At 43.4% G+C, this 26,216-nt stretch overlaps 2 protein-coding genes across 6 annotated transcripts in view; one reads left to right on the forward strand and one right to left on the reverse strand.

The window, feature by feature from the left end:
• The window catches only part of LOC124038196 (PH and SEC7 domain-containing protein 1-like), a 54,726-nt gene extending 41,563 nt beyond the window's left edge, over positions 1 to 13,163 (forward strand). For both annotated transcript variants that reach the window (XM_046353741.1, XM_046353742.1), the window contains 7 exons: positions 6,500 to 6,543; positions 9,714 to 9,892; positions 10,063 to 10,133; positions 10,230 to 10,387; positions 10,882 to 11,026; positions 11,363 to 11,506; positions 11,802 to 13,163. In XM_046353741.1, the coding sequence (XP_046209697.1) occupies positions 6,500 to 6,543; positions 9,714 to 9,892; positions 10,063 to 10,133; positions 10,230 to 10,387; positions 10,882 to 11,026; positions 11,363 to 11,506; positions 11,802 to 11,996 (936 nt within the window). In that variant the 3' untranslated portion in view covers positions 11,997 to 13,163. The remainder of the gene's footprint in view (positions 1 to 6,499; positions 6,544 to 9,713; positions 9,893 to 10,062; positions 10,134 to 10,229; positions 10,388 to 10,881; positions 11,027 to 11,362; positions 11,507 to 11,801) is intronic.
• Positions 13,164 to 15,238: 2,075 nt separating this feature from the next.
• LOC124038197 (nuclear factor NF-kappa-B p100 subunit-like) lies at positions 15,239 to 25,928 on the reverse strand. 4 transcript variants are annotated; one of them, XM_046353746.1, is made up of 24 exons: positions 25,592 to 25,928; positions 24,655 to 24,724; positions 22,719 to 22,761; positions 22,535 to 22,607; positions 22,165 to 22,205; positions 21,709 to 21,807; positions 21,271 to 21,425; positions 20,956 to 21,068; positions 20,604 to 20,762; positions 20,329 to 20,433; positions 20,140 to 20,225; positions 19,853 to 19,991; positions 19,562 to 19,681; positions 19,218 to 19,412; positions 18,959 to 19,100; positions 18,723 to 18,837; positions 18,394 to 18,601; positions 17,805 to 17,974; positions 17,602 to 17,704; positions 17,155 to 17,366; positions 16,935 to 17,016; positions 16,681 to 16,844; positions 16,227 to 16,338; positions 15,239 to 16,041 (listed from the first exon to the last, which is right to left on the reverse strand). In XM_046353746.1, exons 2-24 carry the CDS (start codon positions 24,669 to 24,671, stop codon positions 15,965 to 15,967), a joined length of 2,730 nt encoding a protein of 909 aa, XP_046209702.1. In that variant the 5' UTR covers positions 24,672 to 24,724; positions 25,592 to 25,928; the 3' UTR covers positions 15,239 to 15,964. The 4 variants fall into 4 exon arrangements, with proteins under 4 accessions (XP_046209702.1, XP_046209700.1, XP_046209699.1 ...); XM_046353744.1 differs by having other exon boundaries at positions 19,556 to 19,681; XM_046353743.1 differs by having other exon boundaries at positions 19,541 to 19,681.
• Between the last annotated feature and the right edge of the window lie 288 nt (positions 25,929 to 26,216).

The raw sequence follows: 26,216 nt of genomic DNA on the forward strand, positions 1-26,216 counted from the left end.
AAGTCAAGGTATTGGAATGGCCATCACAAAGCCCTGACCTCAATCCTATAGAAAATTTGTGGGCAGAACTGAAAAGCGTGTGCGAGCAAGGAGGCCTACAAACCTGACTCAGTTACACCAGATCTGTCAGGAGGAATGGGGCAAAATTCACCCAACTTATTGTGAGAAGCTTGTGGAAGGCTACCTGAAACGTTTGACCCAAGTTAAACAATTTAAAGGCAATGCTACCAAATACTAATTGAGTGTATGTAAACTTCTGACCCACTGGGAATGTGATGAAAGAAATTAAAGCTGAAATAAATCATTCTCTCTACTATTATTCTGATATTTCACATTCTTAAAATAAAGTGGTGATCCTAACTGAGCTATGACAGGGAATTTCTTAAAAGGATTAAATGTCAGAAATTGTGAAAAACTGAGTTTAAATGTATTTGGCTAAGGTGTATGTAAACCTCTGACTTCAACTGTATATAGATTTGTTTAGTAATGGTATCACATTATGTTCTATACATTGCTCATACCATAGGTGATCATTTTCTGTCCTTTATTTGTACAGCTTAACATCTCAGGCCACAAATTAGTAGAATTATCTGTAATGCAGACTATGAATTACTGTATTATAAAGGCACCATTGTGTCATACTTCTACCTACAGTCAGTGATGGAAAAGATAACAAACGTTCATACTTGAGTAAAAGTAAAGATACCTTAATAGAAAATGACTCAAGTAAAAGTGAAGTCACCCAGTTAAATACTTCTTGAGTAAAAGTCTAAATATTTGGTTTTAAATATACTTAAGTATCAAAAGTAAATTTAATTGCAAAAATATACTTAAGTATCAAAAGTAAAAGTATAAATCATTTCAAATTGCTTATATTAAGCAAATCAGACAGCACAAATGTTTTTTGAATTTTTTTATTTACAGATAGCCCACTACAACACGCAGACATATCTTACAAATGAAGCATTTGTGTTTAATGAGTCTGCCAGATCAGAGGCAGTAGGGATTCCCAGGGATGTTCTTTTGATAAGTGTGTAAATTGGGCCATTTTCCTGTCCTGCTAAGCATTCAACATGTAACAAGTATTTTTGGGTGTTGGGGAAAATGTATGGAATAAAAGGTATATTATTTTCTTTATGAATGTAGTGAAGTAAAAGTTGTCAAAAATATAAATAGTAAAAACTAGAGGTGGGACCAAGTCATTGTTTTAGCTCTCAAGTCTTAGCACTCAAGTCCCAAGTCAAGACAGGCAAGTCCGAGTCAAGTCTCAAGTCAAGACCGACAGGTATCAAGTCAAGTCTCAAGTCCTAAACTTTGAGTTTCGGGTCCTAAATGTAATACCATTTCATATCTTTAACAAGAGTAATAGTATATTACATTTACACAAATCATGAATGCTTTTAAAAATATCTATATATTTATTACTTTCCAAATAATTGTTATATTTCCAAATAATTGTTATATTTCCATGGATACATGGGTAGCCATGAGAAAGACCCTCCCAATAGTGATTGACTATCGAGGATCGCTATGGGGCGCAATCAGGCGATGTAGGCTTGTACACAATCGCCCAACCTTAACACACACACACACTCGCTCTCTGTGTGGTTGCAGTAGGCTAATGTATGTCAATGGTTTTAGGAGCAGCAGTAACATCAGGCAGGATTTAGGCTACCAACTGCCTAGCCAGTTGTAGCTCAATCTTGGGTGCAATGATCACGTTCCCGCACTGACTGACTGTGTGGAGGCTCATTGATTTAACGTTACGTTAACCCACATGCTACACTAGTAAAGTAATAACATATATAGCTGTCGACTATATTAGCCACAACTTACCGTTCTTTGTGCAGCTTCAAATATCGAACAAAGTTGGAAATTGTTGCGCCTCCGTCTGTAATTTTCTTCCCACATGTTTTGCGAGTTGCAATCCGTTTTTTATTGATACAGTGTCGTCTTTATATCCTAAAATAATAATTTGGGGTAGCATCTTTCCAAGGGCTCCATCTGAATTCACCCACCGACATTCCTCTGCACTGCCACGCACAACTTTTTCTCAGCTGGCACAATTTGATTGGCTGCTGTCCGATTCTAACTGTAATCCGTTAAATGAAGAGTTGATGCGTTGCACACGTTTTTTTAACAGCCTCATTTTTAATATTTGTGCTTGGGGAGGGTATCAGGTCGAGTCAAAAGGCTCAAGTCCAAGTTAAGTCACGAGTCATTGGTGTTAAAGTCAAAGTCGAGTTGCAAGTCGTCATATTTGTAACTTGAGTCTGACTCGAGTCCAAGTCATGTGACTTGAGTCCATATCTCTGGTAAAAACCTACTTGTAGTACTTTAAAGTATTTTTACTTAAGTACTTTACACCACTGCCTACATTGCCAAGTGAAAGTCTATACACCCGTTGCACTGTCTTCAAATTTGATCTAAAAAGGGATAACATTGGGTCATGCTGTGGAAATGTTTTAGAGCGGTAGGGACTGGAGGACTAGTCAAATCAAATCCAATCAAATGTATTTATATAGCCCTTCGTACATCAGCTGATATCTCAAAGTGCTGTACAGAAACCCAGCCTAAAACCCCAAACAGCAAGCAATGCAGGTGTAGAAGCACTGTGGCTAGGAAAATCTCCCTAGAAAGGCCTAAACCTTGGAAGAAACCTAGAGAGGAACCAGGCTATGTGGGGTGGCCAGTCCTCTTCTGGCTGTGCTGGGTGGAGATTATAACAGAACATGGCCAAGATGTTCAAATGTTCATAAATGACCAGCATGGTCCAATAATAATAAGGCAGAACAGTTGAAACTGGAGCAGCAGCACGGCCAGGAGGACTGGGGACAGCAAGGAGTCATCATGTCAGGTAGTCCTGAGGCATGGTCCAAGGGCTCGGGTCCTCAGAGAGAGAGAAAGAAAGAGAGAAAGAGAGAGAGAATTAGAGAGAGCACACTTAAATTCACACAGGACACCGAATAGGACAGGAGAAGTACTCCAGATATAACAAACTGACCCTAGCCCCCGACACATAAACTACTGCAGCATAAATACTGGAGGCTGAGACAGGAGGGGTCAGGAGACACTGTGGCCCCATCCGAGGACACCCCCGGACAGGGCCAGGATCGAGGAAAAGATGAACAGAGAAAAGTACAGAGAGATCCTTGATGAAAACCTGCTCCAGAGAGCTCAGGAACCTTAGCGCACAGTCAATAGAACACAGGAGTGGCTTCGGGACTCTGAATTTCATTGAGTGGCCCAGCCAGGGGCCGGACTTGAACCCGATCAAACATCTCTCGAGAAACCTGAAAATAGCTGTGAGGCAACGCTCCCCATCCAACCTGACAGAGCTTGAGAGGATCTGCAGAGAAGAATGGGAGAAACATGCCAAATACAGGTGTGCCAAGCTTAGTAGTGTCATAACCAAGAAGACAGTGGTTTAGTATAGCCTGCTGGTGTGGTTAAGTGAATACAGAACAAACATTCAGGTTTGAGGTGAAGCCAAGATCATCCATTCCAACACTCAAAGTATTGTGTTTTTACACATGGTGTAGTATTGCGAAGAGTGAAATGTCAGGATTCAGGCCAATATGTCCACCAGAGGAGGCTGGTGGGAGGAGCTATAGGAGGATGGGCTCACTGTAATGTCTGGAATAAATGGAACGGTATAATGTTGATGATGTCATACGGTGAATGCACCAATTTGTAAGTCGCTCTGGATAAGAGCGTCTACTAAATGACTTAAATGTAAATGTAAATGTAAGACTCGAGGCTGTAATCGCTGCCAAAGATGCTTCAACAAAGTACTGAGTAAAGGGTCTGAATACTTATGTAAATGTGATATTTAAGTATTTTTTTATATACATTTTCTAAGATTTCTAAAAGCCTGTTTTTGCTTTGTCATTATGGGGTATTGTGTGTCGATTTGAGGAAAATAACAATTGAATCCATGTTAGAATAAGGCTGTAACGTAATAAAATGTGTAAAAAGTCAAGGGGGTCTGAATACTTTTCGAATGCACTGAATCCATTGATTTTGTCAAAATTGCTCAATCTCATTAACTTTGGTTAGGAAATCCTTAATGAACAGCAATAATCAAACCTCGTCTCTGATTTTCAAGCAGACTAGACCGTTCAGGATCACTCAACAGCCCCTCTTGGAAGCCATTTTGGTGTGTCTTTAATGCTTCCACTACAATACTTGAAAATACAGAGGATTACTAACATTCCAATTACTTCACATTACTGGCCTGTATGACAAGGTGAAAAGATGGAAGCCTGTGGGGAAAAAAAGAACTTGGAATCATATATTCTGTTTGCAGTCAAGACAACACGGCAAATAAATACATAAAAAACTTCAGGTTTGGGTCAAATCCAATACAACACCGAGTGAAACTCTATGTATTTTCAAGTATTGTGGTGGCAGCATCATGTTATGTGTATGCTTGTCACCGTCAGGGAATGTGGAGTAGTTTGTGTAAATTGGCAGTAAAAAAATCAGTTTCTGTAAGGGGTCTGTAGACTTTCACTCAGCACTGTAGACTGAGCATTCATTTCTATTACACTGTTAGACTGGTGGAAATGGAGTGTGAGGAAGTCTGCATTTTAAGAAAACGGCGAAATGTAGGCAAATGATTGACACTTCAAGGAGGGAGGGATATGAACAGAAACATGGACTGGGATTTGTTGCTCAGCTGGAGAGAAATGCGCATAGAGAGAGAGAGACAGACTGGGGGGGTGAGCAAGAAAAGAGAGAGTGAGTGAGAACAGAGGGAGGAGAGGGAACTCGGTCCTAATCGTCAGCTTTCTTTTGTCACTGCGATTCTGTCTGCTTCTTCACCTGCAGCACACAGGAAAATAGAACAACATTGAAAAGAGTGAGGCAAACGAAGGAAAAAGCAGTGCGAAGCACAGAAGATATTTTCAGGATTTTCTGAGAGGGAAATAAGAGACTGACTCATACGGAGGCGAAATAAGTGGATGTGTGGGAAACCATTTACAAGTTTGAAGACAAACCTGTGAAGAGGAGAGGATCCAGGAACGGAGAGGACAAAGAGAGTGGGAGAGAGTTCCTCATCCTCATCCTCATGCCACCAAACTGTCATTATTAGACAGCAACAGGATAGTCCTACTACGTCCACCTGCCTGTCCACCTGCCTCTCTCCCACATCTGTATTCTGCAATTTTGGACACAACATCTGTATTGTCAAGCCTTGGATACATGTTGTTGGGTCCCGGAGGACGTGACAAGGCGTCAGTTTGAGGGTTCTCCTCGACAGCTGTGCCTGTTAGTGAGTGGGTGGAATTGTCTCCCTCCGCCTGCACTCCGCTGTGTTGGGAGTGTGTGTGTGTGTTTGTGCGCACTGACCGATGTGTATGTGAACTCAATTGCTTGTCTCTGGTTGTTAAAATTGTCTTAGTCATCCTTCAGCCTCTAACTGGGTTGTTGTTCACCTGTGAGTGTTTGTGTGTAAGTGCGTAGGTGTGTGTGTGTGACTCTCTTGGGTATCATTGGAACTGTATGTATGGTGGAACTGTATGTATGCATCAGCTCTTGCGTAACATGTTGCCAACTGCATGACATCCTTCCAGAAAGACTTCCACCTTCATGGACTTGACACGGAATGGTGCTAAAGGATTTGCAGTTGCACACCACTGTTTCGCCATACATGCATAATGAATGCATAAGGATCCATTATGCAGGAACTGGAGTCCCCTCGGAGGGCTTGAAGCCCATGTTAACCTCCTCAGTAGTTTCCTCAAAAGAACAGTGAAGCGCTTTTAGTAAGACCTACAGACCCCTGTTGTCAGCCACCAGTGACAGTGACTGTCTTTCTCGCTGTCTGTCTGAAGAGTGACCTCTCTATTTTACAGCCCCTTATTTGTGTCTTATTCTCTCTCTCTCTCCTATCTTCAACTGAATCCTGTACGTTTTGGTGTTACGCTTTGAAAGAGGCCATATACAGAATCCATAGAACCTTCGACCAATCTCGCTTTATCCCTCCCTCCACAAACTCTTACCCTCTGGACCCTGCTCTCATTGGTCCGTCATCATGATTGGTGTAAACAGCATCCATTCAGATGGGCGAAATCGCTCCCGCTCTCTTTGCTCTGTGCGTGTTCGGCGGGACTTCAGGGTGATGGATCCCTTCCGCTACCCCCGCGCCCCCCGCTCTCGTTCCCTCAAACCCTTGTCCTTTCCTGACCTGCTGGGAAGGTCCCAGGATGGACAGAACCACCCACAGGCCCGCAAGAAGAAGGCACAGCTTGGAAAATGCAGGGTAAATTTATGTGGTTTAATTTGGTCGAAGCAGCAGACTTGTGTTGCGATCGGTGTGACTAATAAGATCAATGTGAACTGGTTTATTTAGGAGCTCTATTGATTTGTTGTCCGACATGATACCAGGATGACCAAAAGTCCCACCACACTCATTACACATTCAGCGTGCACATGCACGCACACACGTTTTCATATGTGTGACGTCTGTTTTGTCTGTTCTTTTTTTTTCTAGGCCTTGTACAACTCTATCAGAAACGAGAAGCTCCAGTGGACCATGTAAGTGTACTTTGCAAAAAAAATATATATATTTTTGTTTCAACTAATTATTATTAAATAACAGGTTCCACGGCCTATTTTTTTGTTGTTTACTCAACATTACAGTCAGTGTTACCTGAAGAAGAACAACATTTTTTTAAATAAAGTGGGGCCCAAAAATTCAGTCACCTTTAAAATGTTCAAATGTTCAAATTGTCTTATATGTTCATTGAACTAGAAATTATTATTTGGGCATTTTACATAAAAACGTCTGTGGAAGTAGTATGTCATTCAACATGTCCTCACCTGGGATTTGAACTCCTAACTGCTTGGTTCATGGCATTCCAATTTTCCTGCTACAACACCATGTCTGTGTCAATGACTGATTTCACCCGTATTGCTACATTTGGCACTTCAAAGTAAATCTCAGCTTTGTTAAAAGTACACTCAAGAAGAAAAACAATTTTATTTATTATAGTGGTTAAGGAGTAACATTTTAAACAGAGTAACATGCCCCACCAACATTAAACAACCATACAAAAAATACAAAAATTGCTGAAATAAATAATTCAAATAAATGCTAAGAGAATAGTCAGATTAACTGACATTTAACACAGACAAGCTGGCGTAGCAGGAAGATCAAAATCAACCAAGAGTTCAAATCCCAGGTGAGGACATGTTGAATAATAATTACTGTATAAAAGAACATGCACAAAAATGATCATGCTTGTCAAATATATAGGTTGAAAACATTGCATTGTGTGTAACTAGTTCCACAGACTTTTTTTCAAAGTAAGATGCCCAAATAATCATTTCTAGTTAAATGAACATATGTGACAAGTTGAGCAAACACATCATTTTGTTAACATCATTTTTGGGCCAAGTATGTTTTTGTTTTGTTCAGGTAACACTTGAACTGAAAAGTTTAGTAAACAAACCAACAAAAAAGGCTGTGGAACCAGTTACTTAATAATAAGTTAGATTTTGTAATGTTTTTTTTTGACAGTGTACGAATCATGTTAATGTTGGGCATATGTTTGACTTTATCTGCTTGCACTTGCCTTATTTAATCAAAACTGCTGTTCAGGTTTCCTGAATAATGATTCATATCAGGTTTGGATACATTTTCATAACATTACGAAATAAGAATATCAGAATATGGAATTAGCTATAAATCTACTTGTAATCAGTCTACAAGCAATATCCCCCTTACAGAATCAACGACCAACTGTGCCCCTGTAGCATTTGCCAGACTGTGTGTGCCAATGGTTGCTATTCTGGACCTAGCCTTTGTGATGCCCTGAGACCATAATTTAAGACTTAAGCTCTCCAGACTTCGTTGCCATGGATACAGGTCCCGACTTGCCTCTCTCTGTAATTACAGGTTGACGTCTCACTCCAATTCTTAAGCAGGCACGCGCGCACGTCCGCCCCCACATTTGGGGGTTCAGTCAGCCTCTGAAAGAGAGCAGTGGGAAAATCATCTTCTCTCGCGTTCGTTTTCACTCTGCACGCTGCTTTAATCTTTCCCGGTCCCAACATCCCAAGACTCGCCATGATGCCTTGCTCTCTATTCTCTCCTCCATCCTAGTTTTTCTGCCTGTAGCCTCCTCTCTCTCTCTCCCTCTCCCCTTTTCTCGCTTTTGCCTCACTCTCCCGTTTTTTTCTCTCTCTGTGCCTTTTTCCACCACATGCTCCTGTGGATTCAGAGAGGTCAGCAGTTACTTAGCAACAGATCAGAGCTTTTGTGTGTGGTATGTGCTGAGTGCTAACTGGCCGATTTTATACTCTTCCGAATGAATCTAGCAGTGGCAACACAAGTGGTTCGCCGCTTAGTTTATGCGTTGTCTTTTTAAAGATAAATTGATAACATCCTGTAACGCTTTACATTGTACCTGCACGTATAATGCTATATAACCTGTTATAGGCATTCATACGCCATTTTATGTCTTACAGTAAGGCTTATTGTGTTATCTCTATACATTTATATTTCTACTGACTCATAATGACTGGTATTTAGTCAGAAACATTATGAGATGATTCTAAGACATTATTAGAGGGTCATGCGTGCTTACAACAAGTCTTGCAATGCAGTATATTTGAATCATAATGCATTCCAACAGCCAGCTTCAAGTGTTCCCTATGGATTTGAGGAGATACTGTAAGAGATATGATAAACGAAAGAGTGATTGAGAGGGATGGAGAGTTATTTTAAGACACCGATCCTGGGGAGGGTCACACCAGAAGGACGAGCAGACTCTGTGTGTGGTTTGTGTCCACAGGTATGTTACTTCTGTGACAGTGGATGATTGAATCTTACAGATCGAGTGTGTGTGTGCCTCTATTTATATATCAGTGTGTGTCTAGCAGAGAGAGAGAGAGAGAGAGAGAGAGAGGAGGTGGACAGTACCGTGTGACACAGCAGCACACCCCCTCTGACAAACTGCAATTTAAAGCTCATACATTAATGAATGTTTATGTGAGCAGCTGCAAGGCTTCACTGGTGTACCGATCTGTATTCAGTCCGTGTCTTCTGTGGGTGAGAGACACCATCATCCCCAAATGTCAGTACCGTCAGATTCTCTCTTATAGCATCGCGGAACACTCAGGCTCCTGAGTTCACGGGAAAATGGCATCTTTAAAACTGCCACAGTCAGTCAAAGAGATACCCGGACCTGTTATCTAACAGCCAGTGAGTCTCTCACTACTCAGACCGATGTGGATCGTTGCTCTTACAGCAAAAACAGGTCTCTGTAAGAGATGAATTATAGATATCTGAATGATAATTGACTGGATGATAGTCATTATGTTCATGCTTGTCAAAGTGAGTTCTATCAGTTGTCAGTGGCAGGGCTGGGTTTCAGTTTGTTAGCATTGCAGGAGAACTTTGCAAATATTTGTCAGATTGGCCAGTAAGATGCACGTAAGCTGCTCAGCTGGAGCATTATAGGATGTTACCTCTCAGCGTCGGTGACCCAGCCAGTGACCCTGAAATCCAGAGGCTCTCACATGAGTGGCATGCTGAGTGCACTAAGACATATGGCCCTTTCCCCTCCAAGCTATGAGGACTGATCATTCAAACGCCCTGGATCGGAACTGGAGGAGATGATTGAAAAGAGTTGGGGACTAGCGGGTTTTGTTGATGACAGGGGGGAATTACGACTTGTATTTGAATTGTATCTTCTCCATAGCGATGAGGAGGAGTTGCGCAAGTCCTTCTCCGAGTTGGCCGATTTGCGCACTGACTCCGCCTCCCACACCATGAAGCGAATCGGCAGTGGTCTAGGCGTGGCCCAGAATCCTGACGCCCTGATCTATAAGAACGGCTTCCTGGTACGGAAGGTCCACGCAGACTCTGACGGCAAGAAAAGTATGTTTCCTCTACCCTCCCCTGTCACCTGTCAACCATCTGTTTTATCTCACCGTTGTCTCACCAACCATGTCTGTCTAAACAATGCTGTACTTTCACTAATTTAGATTCAAAATCACATTTGGGATATTGAGTGGATATTTACTTTCTTTCTATGGTCTGTTTTTCAGCGCCCAGAGGTAAGAGAGGATGGAAGACGTTTTATGTCATGCTGAAGGGACTGGTCCTCTACCTGCAGAAGGTACACCAAACCACACCCCTCTCGGCATCCTAACAGTATATCCCACTCCGTGATTGGACGTGTGTGATAACATTCTGCTCTCTGATTGGTCTGTAGGGAGAGTACCGTCCAGAAAAGCAGCTGTCTGAAGAGGATCTGAAGAATGCTGTGTCCATCCACCACTCTCTTGCCATGAGGGCAGCAGACTACAGCAAGAGGCCCAACGTCTTCTACCTGCGCACTGCAGACTGGAGAGTGTTCCTCTTCCAAGCACCGTGGGTCTCCTCATCCTCATCTCCACCAAGTCCACCTCTAATTCCATACAATTAAGAATGTATTTATCTGACCCAATTTTGTGTTCTGTATTGGTACATGGCTATTTCTGCCATCTACACGGCTGTACAGTACTAAGGCTGTACAACGTTCCCCCGAAACAGTAGTGATTGAGTACAGAGTGGGCAGTGCCCCTGTCATAGAACCCCAGGCTCAGATAGATTATCATTATGTTTTTGTGTCCCTGGAGGACACAGTTGTCTGGTATGTCCTAGATACACACTTTCTTTCAGGGTTGGGATCAATTCTATTTCAATTCAGGAAGTGGAATAAAAACAAATCCTAATTGAAAATAACTGTCCCTCTTATTCAATTGATATCTGACCCCAAACCTGTATACCTGCCTGTTTCTATTCTATCTTTTTTTGTTTACTGGGGCTGAGAATTGTGCCCTTAGTCAGTATCCAGATTTCAACTCTCTTGTCCTCCATCTCAGTAATGCAGAGCAGATGCAGTCGTGGATCACCCGTATCAACGCTGTGTCAGCCATGTTCTCAGCGCCACCCTTCCCTGCAGCCATCGGCTCTCAGAAGAAATTCAGCCGTCCGCTGCTGCCAGGCTCCAACACCAAGCTGTCTCAGGTACACAGAGGCCTCCACTCACACCATGACCCTCTCTCTCTTTCTCGCTCTCTGCTTCCACATACTAGCTCCCAGTCCAAATTTCCACCATCCAGTATCTGTTCTGTAGTTAGATCAATCCCCACAATTTAAAAAAAAACTTGTGTACTTAAGGCAATCATTAAATACACACTCCTGTACACCTCTTTTTGTGTTAAAAACAGAGAAGAACTGCTATTTACAACCATAAAATTACTAAAATGCGTAAGTAAGCATCCATGCTGAGCAGAATTCTGTATAAGTTAACCTGACTTTGGTGTAGCCTTATGTTAATGATCCTCCTTTGTCATGTGACAGGAAGAGCAGGTGAAATCCCATGAGACACGTTTCCGGGCCATCTCCTCTGAGCTGAATGAGTTAACCGCTGTAATTCCAGACAAAAAAGCCAAAGTTCGTGATCTGGAGGAGCACAAGCAACGTGAGGAGTACCTGGAGTTTGAGGTGAGTGATTATTGTTGTTGTCTGGTTCAATATGGTTATAGGGATTGATATAGTTGCAGCCAGAGCCGTAGTCTCAGACTGCGTTTGTTTGATATTCAGAATTGAATGGCTGCCAAATTGGCTACCAAATGTTTTAAGACAATTCCCTTCCAGGTCATCCAGAATGGAAATAAGAATGATTTAGATTGGTGCCAGAGTCCAGGACCGATTACCAAGCTCTATTGCCGAACTGGCTCTGATATCAGCTATGGAGAATCCTGTTTGACATCAAGTACTCTTTATCTCTCTGATACAGAAAACTCGCTACGGTACGTACGCCATGCTACTGAGGGCTAAGATTCGGAGTGGGGAAGAGGACCTGTCTCTGTTCGAGTCGCGTCTCTTTGACGACGGGGGTCTCCAGAGGGCCCACTCCAGCCCCACTCTGCGGGAGGAACACAGCAGCAGCAGCCAGGCCAGCAGTGCCAAGAGGGGGGGGCAGCAGCAGTAGTTCCAACACCAGGGGGAGCAGCAAGACCAAGCGCTCTGAGCCCCAGAGAAACAGCTACAGGAAGGCTGTCAAACAGTGAGAGGGACCCTGGAGGGTGTTGCGGTGGACACGATGGCTTAAACAATTGGATTATCTGTGTTGATCGATAGACGGGGACCACTGGTGTGACTGGAAAATGAGATGGAGGAGGAAGATGATGGGGGATAGACCTGTTGCATGCTTCTATCCCGAGAAACCACAGTCACTGGATGCTCCAGGGCACTCAGTCCTTCATTTTACTATACACACTGTGTGGTCCTAAATTCTGGGTCATATCCACATTTATTTTATTTGAACGTGCTTTTTGGACCAATTGTTGTTTACAGAGATCTAAAGATGACATGGACTTGTGCCATTAGATCTGATTATGTTGAGAGTCGTAGGTTATTTCCCTCCCACGAGAGTTCACTGTCTCCATAAATGACATCTATGTGATTACTGCACACAGCCCACCACCTCCACGTGTAAAGTGAGTTGCCGTGCCGACCAGCTAGGATGAACAGAGACGGGGCTGCATCGGCTCATCTAACTGTTACCATGGAGACTAAACGGAGCCCGGGATCATTCCGTCCGACCAGAGTGCCAGAACCTCAACCCAACCACAATGCATTTGGAGGAAACTGGACGAACGCTGGGCTCTTCACGACAGACATGATCAATTGGAAGGAATACAGCAGGTTACTGGACATAATTTATGATGCTGCACATACAAATGTTCTCCAAAGTCTTTGCTATGATTTTGTTATTCTAAGGACTTTTATTGTGGCAAACTGAACTGGCCCAGAGCCAGGCCCTTCGACTGTAACTGGGAAGCTCTGCTGGAACTCATTGTTATTTCTAAGGACATTTACACACATCAGCTATGGCACCGCCACTAATCCTTGAGTGTTTTGTCTTACTAATGGGTTGATGAAGTAGGTTGATCACACAGACTGGCTGTCTATCGGTTTAATGAACTTAAAGAGTAGGAGGACTGCATGCGTACGAGGAGATGGAAGACTCACTCAAGAGGACATGCTTCGCTATGGTATCAAGACTATCCCTTTTTTTCCCTTAGGTGATTCACATGGTGTTTTTCATTTGTATAACTAGAAAATAAAATAAACGTGACAGGAGGCTTAGTTTACAGTACATCTCCGCTGTAGGTCAAATGTCTCGACAGGAACAACTCATCAGATAATTGATGACGGATTGATTTCAAATGTTGGTTGAATGTTGATTTAAATTCAGTATCGTGAATTGTAATGAGGAAAGAAAATAAGGCACTGCCTGCCTACCACACCCAATCTAGTATACACTTGAGTGGACAAAACATTAGGAACACCTTCCAAATATTGAGTTGCACTGGCTTTTGCCCTCAACAGCCTCAATTCGCATTCCACAGGGATGCCGACCCACGATGACCCCAATGCTTCCCACAGTTGTCAAGTTGGCTGGATGTTCACGGTTGAGTGTTAAAAACCCAGCAGCTTTGCCGTTCTTGACACAAACCAGTGCATGTGGCACATACTACCATACCCCGTTCAAAGGAATTTCAATATTTTGTCTTGCCCATTCACCCTCTGAATTGCACACATACACAATCCATGTCTCACTTGTCCCCAGGCTTAAAAATCCTTTAACCTGTCTACTCCCCTTCATCTACACTGATTAAAGTGTATTTAATAAGGTATCATAGCTTTCATGTGGTCAGTGTCATGGAAAGAGGTGTTCCTAATGTTTTGTACACTGTGTATATGCATAAAATAATGTAACGTGTAAATACAGTGGGCTCCAAAAGTCCCAAAATTGGGACAGTGAATTTTTTGGCTCTGTACTCAAGCACTATGGAGTTGACATGATACAATGACTATGGGGTTAAAGTGATGACTATCAGCTTTAATTTAAGGGTATTTTCAACCATTTCAGGTGAACCGTTTATAAATGATAGCACTTTTAAATTATTATTTTTTTAACATAGACCAAAAGTTTAGGGACGTTCCAGTCTATTAAAGTAGTAGTTAAAAGTATTTGGTCCCATATTCAGAGCACACAATGATTGCATCAAGCACAAATACAGTATCATACGCCCAAGACACACTAACCTCAAACCATTACAATAACAGGGGAGGTTAGCATTTTATATCATAACCCCAAGACATGCTAACCTCAAACCATTACAATAACAGGGGAGGTTAGCATGTCTTGGTAGTATATGTGTGTCAAACTTTCTCACTCATTATTCAGGAGTTTCTGTAATTATGGTAGCATCCACATTCATGTGTTTAGAAAGATTATATTCTAACTTACAATAAGTGACTCAAATTACACCTATTTACCATTTCTTTTGGGCACAATCTTTCATAAAAGAAAAATTTGTCCCAATACTTTTGGACGATGTACAAAAAGTGCTGTAATTTCGAAATGGTTCACCCGATATGGATGAAAATACCCTCAAATTAAAGCGGACTGACTGCCGAGGCATAGCCATTTTCTTCTCAGGCTTGCAGTGTGGTCTGTGAACCAGTGCAGTAATGCCACCGTATGGTCACCAGAGTTTGCTGTTCCAATGGCCGCAGGTTGTACTGTATGAGTAACAGGAGTGCGTGATAGTTATCTGGGTGTCATCATAGACCCACAGGGATCACCCCCCCCTCATTTTTTAAATTTGACCATGGTGACGTGATTCTATGCATGAGGACCCCCACTGCAAACAGAATGAGATGATTGTTGTCGAGTTAGGCATCCGCACATATGGCTGTTTGAATAAAACCACAAAATGGCTTAGTGTAACTGTGAGTGCCCTTGCCTCAAACTATTATCTATAGGCTTTAGCTCAGCGGGCTAACAGTCTTGTTGCTCAGAGGACACGGTTCAAACTCAGTTGGTCACATTTAGCAATGTTGGCTGTCAGTGTAATTCTACAGGGACCATGACAGGGTAAGGCATGATATGTGCAGTCATGCAGAATGTCACAAATCACTTTTGGGTGTGTCTCTTTCCCCAGGTGTAAATATGTGAGGTGGTATGGTGAGAGACCATGGATAGACAGAATTACAAGCCAAAGTAGGGCTTCTGTGATATAAAAACGGGGGTTATAATGTCACACCCTTTTACACTTTGGCTTAGATATTCTACTTCAAGAGTAGGCCCTATTTCTTTTCTGCTTAGCAGTCAACTTGGTCTAAAGTATTTGTCAACAACAACAAAAAACAGTATACTGCTTCATGTAGAGGTTTTTACTGGACCCCATAGACGCTGCATCCGAATGAAACTTCATTCTTTCATTTCCCATTAGCTGTACATATTGTCAATAACACATTAAGATTTTGCGCTCTGTGAAATATACTAAAATGGTTTGTATGTTTGGGGCAGATGACAAAAATAAACATTTTGAAAAGATCCATTTGTCAGAAGAAAAAAAATGCATTTGATTCAACATTGACACGTTTTCAGAACATTATATAGCAAACTTTCCACATACATTTGAAATAAGGCTGTATAATTATATTTGGTTGAATGTTAAACCAAATGAATACACAGTATTAGTAAGATTGTCAGCCCATAAATATGAGTTAAATTGATAATTCCATTGATCAATTTGATGTTGCACATTTAAAAATTCTCATTTATACTGGGACTTTTTGGAAGGCACAAATGGACCATAAAAAAAAAAGTAAAAAAACTTTCAGTCAGAAATAACGGAACAAGATATAACGCCACTTAAAATTGTACATTGAGATTTTCTTCCCTTCAGCTCGTTAGGAAAATTCAAACTGGTTGACTGTCAGTCATGGCAGAGAGAGAATTCTGCATTTATCAGTAGAGGCTTGGGTATGACATCAGATTCCCAATGTGCGTGCTGAACAGAGTTAGTCATATCTCCATGATGAAACGTTGGGGTGAAACCTCCCACACACGAGGGTCTTACACCTCACCCTTCCTGCTGCTCACTGGTTGGCCAAGGCTGGCTCCTCCATCTCCTCCTCCATTGGCTGACTAGCAAAGCCACTGTCCACTGTCTGATCTGATTAGCAGAGATAAATGCTTATTTGGTCTTATTTTATAAGGCATAAACAGTCAAATAGAATACAATTATCTGTTTTTGGAAAGGAACTACATACCGTATGTATTTGCAAGGTCAAGTGTATGGTAGAGAGATAATGGTTATGACTATATTAGTGGTTCTGCAATGTAGGATGAGTTCAGTACCTGCGTTTTGTTTGTCCTCTCTCAGCTCAGCCAGTCTCAGCAGTCTCACTCCTTCAGTTAGACCCAGAGACTGTAGAGCTTCCACCAGGCCTTCCACTGGACCGCCACCCAACTACACAGAGATACTGTCAGCTTGGGCACTATTAGCCAAATACTCATCAAGCACAGTCTTGCCGTTCTAAAAACTGCATACTCAGGGGCTCGATTCAATCCATATCACTGAAGTTCAGCGCGATTTAAATGGAAATGCAGCGTTCCAACATTCGGAGGCTGTAGCCGCGGTAAATGCCGCGCATGTCTGCTCAATCAGAAATGACCTTTAACTTTCAAGTGCGCTACAGTGCTGAACTTCGGCGATATGGACTGAATTAAGCCCTTAATTAATGCATACTTACCCCTAACTAGACTGCCTGTGCACATGCGCAAACATGCATTAAAAGCCCCCTTTGCTCACCTGGTAATTCTCCAGCAAGTTGTGACAGGGCAAGGGACTCTCCTGATATAGGTGTGCCAGTGAGAGCATGTTGAGTTTCTCTGCCAGCTGTTTCCAGGGCACATCGTTCAGACTGAGGAGCTCACACAGCTTACTTAGCGTCTCACTGTCTAGTTGCCCTCTTTCTGCGGAGGGGAATGGGAACAGCAGTTAGATTACTAGGCAGACCACAGGTAAATGTTCAGAGTCAAAATGGTGATATGAAAGTTCTTTACCTTCCATGCTGCTCGGTTTAGGCTTTTTACTTGATTGTTGACTGGGCTTGGGAGTCTGTCTGGTGTCTAGAAGGTTTCTCACCTGTAGCAAAGGAAGCTTTTATGTAAGCGCAATGGCAAAAAAACTCAGCCTCTCCATCCACACCACAACAAGTACTGTTTGGAAATAACTTTTTCCCCCGACACAAACGTTGGGTTGATAAGGCTAAATCAATCTCACCTTATGACATTTAGCCAGGTCAAAGGGTGTATGTCCTGTTGCTGACCTCTTACGAGGGTTGACTTGTTCTCCCTCTGAAAGTGGTGTTGTGTTCGGTAGCGGTTGGATCGCCGGCTCTCTGAAATCTCTTACTGGCCCATCCTCTTGCTCCTCATCTGACGAGGAGGAGCTGAAGAAGAGCGGCTCGTCGTTCTCCAGATTCTTGTCGGCTCCTGAGGAGAGACGGGAAAGTCGTCAGCGTTCTGTTCACGTTCATTTACATTTAGCCATTTAGCAGACGCTTTTCCAAAACAAAAACAAAAATACCCCGGCGATCCACAAATTACTGCTCACGCACTAGAATCTGGACTTCACCGTAGCCCCTTTTCAAACAGACGGAGATAAAAAAAACATCCCATGGATATGACATGCATTGGATGGTTAGCAGGGGGTATGCATGCATCTCACCTGCAGCAATGAGCATGGAGCAGAGAGGTGGGGAGCTGCGACTGGCGGCCAGATGGAGAGGAGTGTTCCCTCCAAACGTACACATGTTTACATCTGCTTTCAGCTGTAGGACAGGAGGGGACGTGCCAGGTTAGATAACGGAGTCGGAGTAAGAATAGTATGAGTCACACAGTTTATATAAGGTGTGTGTTCACGACGGGTACCTCTGTGATGAGAGTGCAGGCCACTTTGAAGTAGTTCTCTCTAACAGCCAGGTGGAGGGCGGAGCATCCACTCTTCTGCTCCGGGGCGTTGATCTTAGCCCCGCCCTCCACCAGCAGACGCAGACAGCGCTCTCCTCCCTTACAAACAGCCAGGTGGAGAGGATGGAGACCTGAGAGAGAGAGAGAGAGAGAGAGATTAATACAATGTACTACATCAATAAGCACATACTGCTCAGCTGTAGTTTTTCCAACTTAAGGCCGGGATTCAATCCAACCGCGTTTGTAGACAATGAGTCTTCTAAAAAGGCATTGTTCCTGCACATGTCGGCTCAATCGGAAATTACCTTTCAAATGCTAAGTGCGATATAACGGAGATCTAATGCGGATTGGATTGAATCCCAGCATTAAATTAACAGAACTACTACAGCTGAGTTTATTACTTCTGAGACTAAGCAGCAACCATAAAAATGCCTTGTACACCATTGCTTGATTGGTAATTCACATAGAGTTCAAAAACAGACCGGCCATTTATCATGTTGAAGTCTCTCATAAGCGGAATAAACCCCTTCTTTCCACCATCCCAAATCACCATGATAGTCGGCCATGTTGACCAGGTGGAGGTAGCGTTCTCCTAGGTGGCCCAGCAGGACACGGAGTGTGACGTCGTCCCCAGCCAGCGCTGCCAGGTGCAGGGCGGTCCGGCCGTCCCGGTCCAGCAGGGTGGGGTCTGCTCCAGCCCGGAGGAGAACATCCACCACCTTAACCTGCCTGGTGATCACCGCCAGATGGAGAGGAGTCTTCAGAGAGAGAGATGGCGCACACAGTCAGGAGGGAAGACAAGGGCACGTTGGGAATTATCGCGTCGATACCGAACAGCTAGCGGTCTTGTCCAGGTGTGAGAGGAAGAAGGACGAGTACCTGGCCGAGGTGGTTGAGTTTGTTGAGGACTTTGTGTTGCTGGATGGTGAGGAGTGTATGAACCAGCTGCTGGGTCACAGCTGACTGCTGGTGAATGATGGCCAGGTGCAAAGGCCTGTGGGGAGACCAAACACACAAGTGAGGCACAGAAAACACGTGTATACATAATGAAGGCAGACATTCAACTCAGATATTTAAAAACAAAAGATTTACTGTGAAGCCAGAGTTCGACTCACGTGTCTCCGTTTTTATCCTGGACCCCACATAGGTGTCTCTGCATTGCCAGAAGGACCCGGACGTCCCCAGTGGTGCAGTACTGTAGTAGAGCCCCAGCTGTCTGCTTGCTCATCTGAGTGGCCCTGCTCTGGAGAGTGGCAGCTGGAAACAACAGGATTGTCTCATTAGCACAACACAACTAACTCTAATGACTATTTCTCCAACAGCTAGCTAGCTGTAGTTACCCCCTTCCCCAGCACTGCTCTAAATGTGGCTTACCAATCTGGAAGAGCTGCTGTTGCAGTGGTGAGGATGTCTGTCCTGGCGTCTGTCCGGCCATCCCTCCTGCATGTTGCTGCTGGGTCCCCTCAGCCTGGGCAGTGGTGCCTGACATCTGGGCTCCACCGCCCCCAAAACCAGAGAATCCACCCCCCATCCACCCCGTTCCATTCATCTGCTGGTTAAACTGGAAGCCTGTGGATAGGAAAGAAGCGATTAAGTGCCGATGACATAGCTGTCACAAGGGTTAACGGATGAGGCCAGCGTTTCATCTAATAGCAACGAGACGAAGGGCCGACAGAAACGGGAGTTCAAGTATGTACATCTAGGTTCCTCACCGCTACCTGCTCCGCCTCCGAATCCTCCGGCCCCTCTCCCTGCACCCCCAGCTCCTCCCAGAGGTCCTCTCCATTGGTCATTATAGGAGAAGGGCTTCTGCTTTTTACGCTGCACCTCCTCTTTATCTAGGTTACACACACAGAGGAGCGATGGAGAGAAGAGAGGGAGAGAAAAGAGAGAGGGGGGGAAAGAGAAAGAGTTGAAAGGGTTTGATTCAAGCCAACAGGGGTCTCTGGCTCTGCATTTCGACATCCTTCTCCCGTACTAAAGGGATTGTGAGTAGCAGACTAACTCACCTTGAACTCGGGGAACGTAGGTAAACTGCTTGGGGTCGCTGCAGTCGCCGCCTTTCTTCCTTTTCAACTGGAGGAATACAGTGACTTGACGCTCGATCTCGGCGCTGTGGTACGGCGGCGTCCTAAACACAATGGCGTACTGCACAGGTGGGGAGCAAGCGCAGCGACATCAACGAGAAAGTTATGAGTAGGATGACACATGATGCGACGGCAACTGATTCCAAATACTTAAATCCTCACCCACACCCACACACACACACACACACGTCTGAGTCAAGACTCTGTACCTGCTTGTGGACATCAGTTGGAGAGAAATCACCAAAGGCCTCCCAGCTTCCATCATCCTCTTCATAAAAGCGGATCTCAATGTCATCTGGAAAGTACACCAAAATGTGATAAATGAGTGAAATTGTGTAAATTTGTAAAATCAGTGCGGGGTGAATCGGCCCCCATATAGGTAGGAGTTGGTCCTTCACCTTTCTGTACTTTGTCACACAGTAGGAAGATCTCATCTCCTCCCAGCACAGACCCACTGGTCTTATCCATACGGGAGATCTTCAGGTTCGAGGCATTGGGTGACTCTGAGTAGAGAAAACATCAAGTTAATTACTGATAACATGAAATAAAAATACCCCAGGGTGGGTACTGGGTATTCACGTTGAATAACATGGATTAGTGCTGGACTGGAACAAAAGCCTGCACACCCAGGACCAAGATCGAAGAACACTGAGTTGAAGGGGGCTGTACTCACTGCTGTCATAGATGGGGTTGGAGACCACCGGCTTCAGGGCCCTAGAGAACCCGCCGTTACTGTCCTGGAGGTAGGCCGTGAACTTTAACCTCACTATGTTCAGGTCCATGATCTTCCCAAGCTCCTTGGCTTCTCTCCCTATGGCGTGTTCCTCTGCATCTGTGTGAGGTAGACAGAGAGAGGGCGTGTTTTGTTGCAGTTTTCACAAAGAAATGTATTTATGTGTGTGTAAGTTGTGCATTAAGATTTGCACAAATATGTTGGTTGCACATAGTATATCTCAAGTTCGGATTCCTTAGTAGATTTACTCATTTTTAAAAAAGGACAGTGGCATAGGGTTTCAGGCTCTTACCAGTAAAATGATAGTGCTGCCCCCCTTGCCTCCTCTTCTCATCTCTCAGTCTCTTGCACAACACTTCCCCCACCCCTCTCTTAGTGACATGAAGGATGCCCAGGTTACTGAACCTACAGAGAGAGAGAAATGGAAACGGGAAGTTAAGAGAGATGTTGACATTCGCCAGTCATGTTGCAGCTATTGTACACATATTCCATTCACAGACTATGTTAAATGAATCCAAGCGGTACACATCTAGCTTGTTATTATTATTACCACTACAGTCTCAACACAATAAGATATGACAATGCTAGACAACCCATCAGTACTCACTGTGCTGTGAGGTCGTTTGGGCCCACATCCATACTGCATATGCCACTCTCCGTGCAGCACTGCCTCCCCACCAGACTGTGAGCGTGGACCTGGGGGGGGTCTGAGTGGGTCACTAGCTGCACCTCCACCCTGGCAATCCCCACATAGTTAGACACCTGGGGGGGGGGGGAGAGTTAGACTATTATTAAAGAGAAACATGTCCATGCTCTATAATGATAGACTTTCTCTCAATACTCTCTCTGTTTTTATTCATGACATGCGTCTCAAATAATCCTAGCATGTCAATATATCACATATACACTTTCGAAAGCTTATTGCGCTGAAAGCAAGGCATCTCAACTCCCTTGAACCAAGACGCCTGATGAAAAGCAGACCGAGCCAGTCGAACTAAAAGACAGCCAAGTATCCAACCCTGTGTACTACAGTGCAATAGCTGACCTTGACAGTTGGATAGGTCCTCCTGTTCCTCTCGCTTGAGGCCCCTGGGAGCCCACCGTGGGACGGACCCTCACACTCATAGCGGAATCTGAAGCCTCTCTGCAGACACAGGGGGACAAGGAAGTCAAGGGATAATCCCCAAGAGCAGTGACAGCACTTACTGTAACTTTATAAACCCTGGACTTTCCAAGCCACCGTCATATTCTAATGCCATTAAAGACCGGAGGGTTATTTATATTTGTACATTCCATTCTAGTTCAAAGGGCATCTTCTCTGGGAGAGTAGAGTCAGATCTAAAGTACCGATATCATTTTTTGGGGGTGTGAATCAACCAGATTATGTAAAATGTCATAGTTTCACAATGAAAAGAGGGAAGAGCTTCTGTTCAGTCTTACGCACTTATTTTAATAGAAACGACGACGTCATTCCACTGTTTCGAGAAACTCTCGAGCTCACCTGTTTGGGCTCCTCAATGATCTGAATGTAGGGTCCATGAGCTGTGACATAGAAACAGAGTCACTGTCACTGGAAGGGGGTGGCTACATAGAGGTTCACATCCAAGCCCTTCAAATAAACCAGGGCAGAGAACCCACCGAACAAAAATAAAAATACACAGACAGCACATGCATTACATAGTGTAAGAAAAACAGTTTCAAGTGTGGACGACGTCATAATAACATGTGCGCAGTTCTGAAAGCCTTATCAAAAAAACGTGTGGTGAGTCACTTCCACTTGAGTGCACAGTACCATAGCCACATCAAGTTACATCACTAGGACTCGCGTATGCTGTCACCATGTGTACGTAGGGTAGAAAGTAGAAACTCACCGGTCTCCGGTACATAGGGCTCGATCTTGACATCCACGGGGGGCATGAACTCATAGGACAAATTCATCATCAGCTGGGGAGTTCACGTGTGTTGTTATTGGCGCGTTGTTTTACCGCTTCATTTCTTTAACGCTAACGTAATAGTGTCTCATTTTAAAACATGTCAATGTACTGTGGGTCTTACCTCATTTTCAATCATTTTCATGCTGTACTGAGCTTCATCCATTCTGAAACACGAGGAATACAAAATGACTAAATGTACTGGCTTGCAAGTCTTTCCTCCTTTCTGTTCATGAACGACTAGTCACCCGACCTGTCAGTTATGTACTGTAGAGACGTAACAGACAGGAAGCGGTTTACTTCAGTACTACTCAATTTCACTTGACTCAAGTGTAATTTCCCTCTTCCACCCCCCCCCCCTCCACAACTCAAAACCAACAATTTAAAAAAAAAATTAAAAAAAAGGAAACGTTCAATCCGATACACTGGACTCAAACATTGTGGTTTCACTTTCTCATAATCTACAGTAAGTGAACAAGGAAGGGTGTTGTAGTGTTCTATTCTTTCCCCTCCCCCATCACTTCAAGGAAGTTGAGTAAAGGGGGGGGGGAACAGAGGAAAGCCCCCAGAATACCAGCTCAGTGCTGCCACTGATGTCAGATTGATGTACTACACCAGATACAAAAGCTTGATGTTTTTTTAAATAAAAAGGCCTCAGCCTCATATATATATATATATATATGTCTCTTTCCCTCAGATAACATCCAACCTTCAGCATTCCGCCTCTTCAGCTTCCTGAAGGTTTTTCCTTCAGTAGCTACCATTCTAAATTGACTCGCAAGCGCAGAGAAAAGTTTTTATTTTAATGATAAAAAAAAAAATCCTACTGAATTGAAGTACTATAGAATAAGGCTACTTGGATAAAAATCCTGACTTAAACTGATGTTAAATAAGGGTCGCTCTGGATAAGAGCATCTGCTAAATGACTTGCCTGAAACAGTCTTCCAACTCTGAACAATAGGGACAATCCCTGCCAACAAAGGACCCTATTCAAGAATAAATGAAACCTTCAGGATGCATCTCCTGTGCCCGTCAGGTTCTACATTCTTTGTCAGTTGCTTCCACTGACTGGGCCGTGTTCATGTTGTGTGTGTGTGTGTGTGTGTGTGTGTGTGTGTGTGTGTGTGTGTGTGTGTGTGTGTGTGTGTGTGTGTGTGTGTGTGTGTGTGTGTGTGTGTGTGTGTGTGTGTGTGTGTATATATATATATATGACATGCGTAACATTGTCATGCAAACTGTCAGTGTCATGATGATGAATTGACAGTAAATCTGAGGTTTGATCAATGCCAGCAGTGACATCTGCCATCTAGAACAGAAACTGTGGTTGTCACAATACTAGTATTGCGATAAGGAAGGAAGGACAGGACACAAACACATGAAGCAGACTTCATTTCTTTAGGCTAACGGTGCTAATTTTGTCCTAAAACAGTCCTAAAAACTGCCTTAAGGTTGTCACCCAGAGTCAATTGTTTATTTTGCAAAAGTAGGTTTTAAAAAAGGACCACAAGAGTGAAATCTGCTTTGTTTTTTCGCCAAGGAAAACCTGGTATCGTAGCATCGCAATAGAGGTATCGTGACAACACCAAACAGAACCGAGCCCTTACATTCCGAGTGGCATAAGAGAACGACGTGTGCGTGTATCAGAAGACTCAAGAATGTGCAATTGTGCATGACCGGATGAATACGGCAAAGACTACAACTAGATAAAAGTTGGCAAACACCACCGCAGCAGCAGAAAGATGAACAATAGCCACCATTTAACTCTCAATACGTTGGAATGGTCCTACTCCACCTCAGCTATCAAAGCTAGAATTAGCCGAATTAGCCAAACAGTAAAATTGTATGTGTGTAACTTAATTTTACACCAAAACATGCACAACCATTTCACAGTCCATTCCTTTAAAAAAAAGTGTTTTTTTAAAGACCTCGGGTCCTTGAACTGGACTCGTAGTCCCAGTCTGTTCAAAAATGACCCCAATCTTACTGGAGAGAACAATCAGCTGTCAAAGACTGTAGAGGCCAACAAAAGCAGCACAACAAATCACAGCAGCAGTACATACCTCAGTGCTCCAGACATGATGCCCCTCAGTGGATCATAGATGACGATATTTCAGGCTCACTGTCACCTCCCTGCAATAAAATGAACCTGCTGTTATTAGTCCATTGGGTATTTCCTGTGGGTTTAACGTCATCCTACTGTCTGCCCCTACAACCTCCACTAGTAGCTAACTGCACAGCAAGTGTGTGTGCGCATATCCAAATGGTACAGACTAATAACAGAATTTCCAGGCCCTGCTTGCTGAGATGGGGACAAACCCGCAACACACTTTTCCCCATGAAACAATCCTGAACAAATAATGCAAATCACAGACAATCAGTTGGAAGCAAAGTCTTTATTCGGCCATTAAAGTTGTATCATAAACCATCATTTATACAATAGCCACAACTTTCCAGGAAGATGGGCTTCTTGACAAATGAGTTTGAGTGACAACAACTGTCATCGATTTGGGAAATTCCACAATAGGAGTGTCACTGGGGGCTCCCTAATTTTTCACTTTAAAATATATTTATTCGAATAACAGTGCAGATGCAAAGTTGGGTAACAGAATTACGGTCTGTGCAATCATCCTGTTACGTAACTTCGCATCTGCACTGTTATTCGTGTACGTGTTTTCGTAAAATGTTCTGTAGACATTGTTAGAAGTCGTCCTTGTGCATAAAGTTATATTGTTTGTTTAACTTTGCAATCATCGGTTTTTATTTGACATACATCTAAGTGAGAGAAAAAAAAACGAGTCTCCGCATCAATGTTACCATGGAATGATGGCCCCATTACCCTTGCATATTATAAACTATCACTATGCACTGTTTTTAATGTAACGTTATAGGATTATAAACCTGTAGCAGGGAACAGACTACAATAGGCTACATACACCACAATACACATCAACCTGCATTTTGGCCCAACAGACAATAACTGTCAATGCAATTCCGTACCTTTGAACTCCTTGAACCTGATCCCCCTCTACGCAATGAACAAGACAAGCACAACAGCTGCTGTTGTAGTCGATCAAACCGATTGTAGAATGTCACGGCGTACCCTCAAAAGCACACTGCACACAGTGGTATTCACTTCAGTGTCAGCTGAAATCCGGGATTTGCTCCATGCATTTCTGTTCCATGTATTTCTCCATCGAGTCAACCGTTGATTGTATCCAATCTATCTGGTTAGTTAGACTGTTATGATCGCCTGATCGCATACCGTCTATCAGTCAGCTGGAAAGCCCCGGAGTGTTGGGGGAATTCCGCAGACACACGTGTCAAACTCGAGCTACCGATTGGTTGTGGGAAGTGACAAAATCATTTATATATACACTGGATGACTAATAGGGGGCACTGTGTTGAAGCCACTGACTACATCTTGGCAGCCCCATCATTGTAAAACATATTTTGGTAGCTATAGAAACGCTTTTATTTATGTCTACATTCGTTTTTGCCACATTTATTATATTACAAACACCTTAATGCATACTTTTAAATTACATTGTGAGCTAAACATTTTTTTAAAAATCTATCCTTAAAGTATAATTTTTTAGATTACGAAGGTTACTTTCTCCATTAC

Source organism: Oncorhynchus gorbuscha, linkage group LG06, assembly GCF_021184085.1.
Source record: "Oncorhynchus gorbuscha isolate QuinsamMale2020 ecotype Even-year linkage group LG06, OgorEven_v1.0, whole genome shotgun sequence".
NCBI lineage: Eukaryota > Metazoa > Chordata > Actinopteri > Salmoniformes > Salmonidae > Oncorhynchus > Oncorhynchus gorbuscha.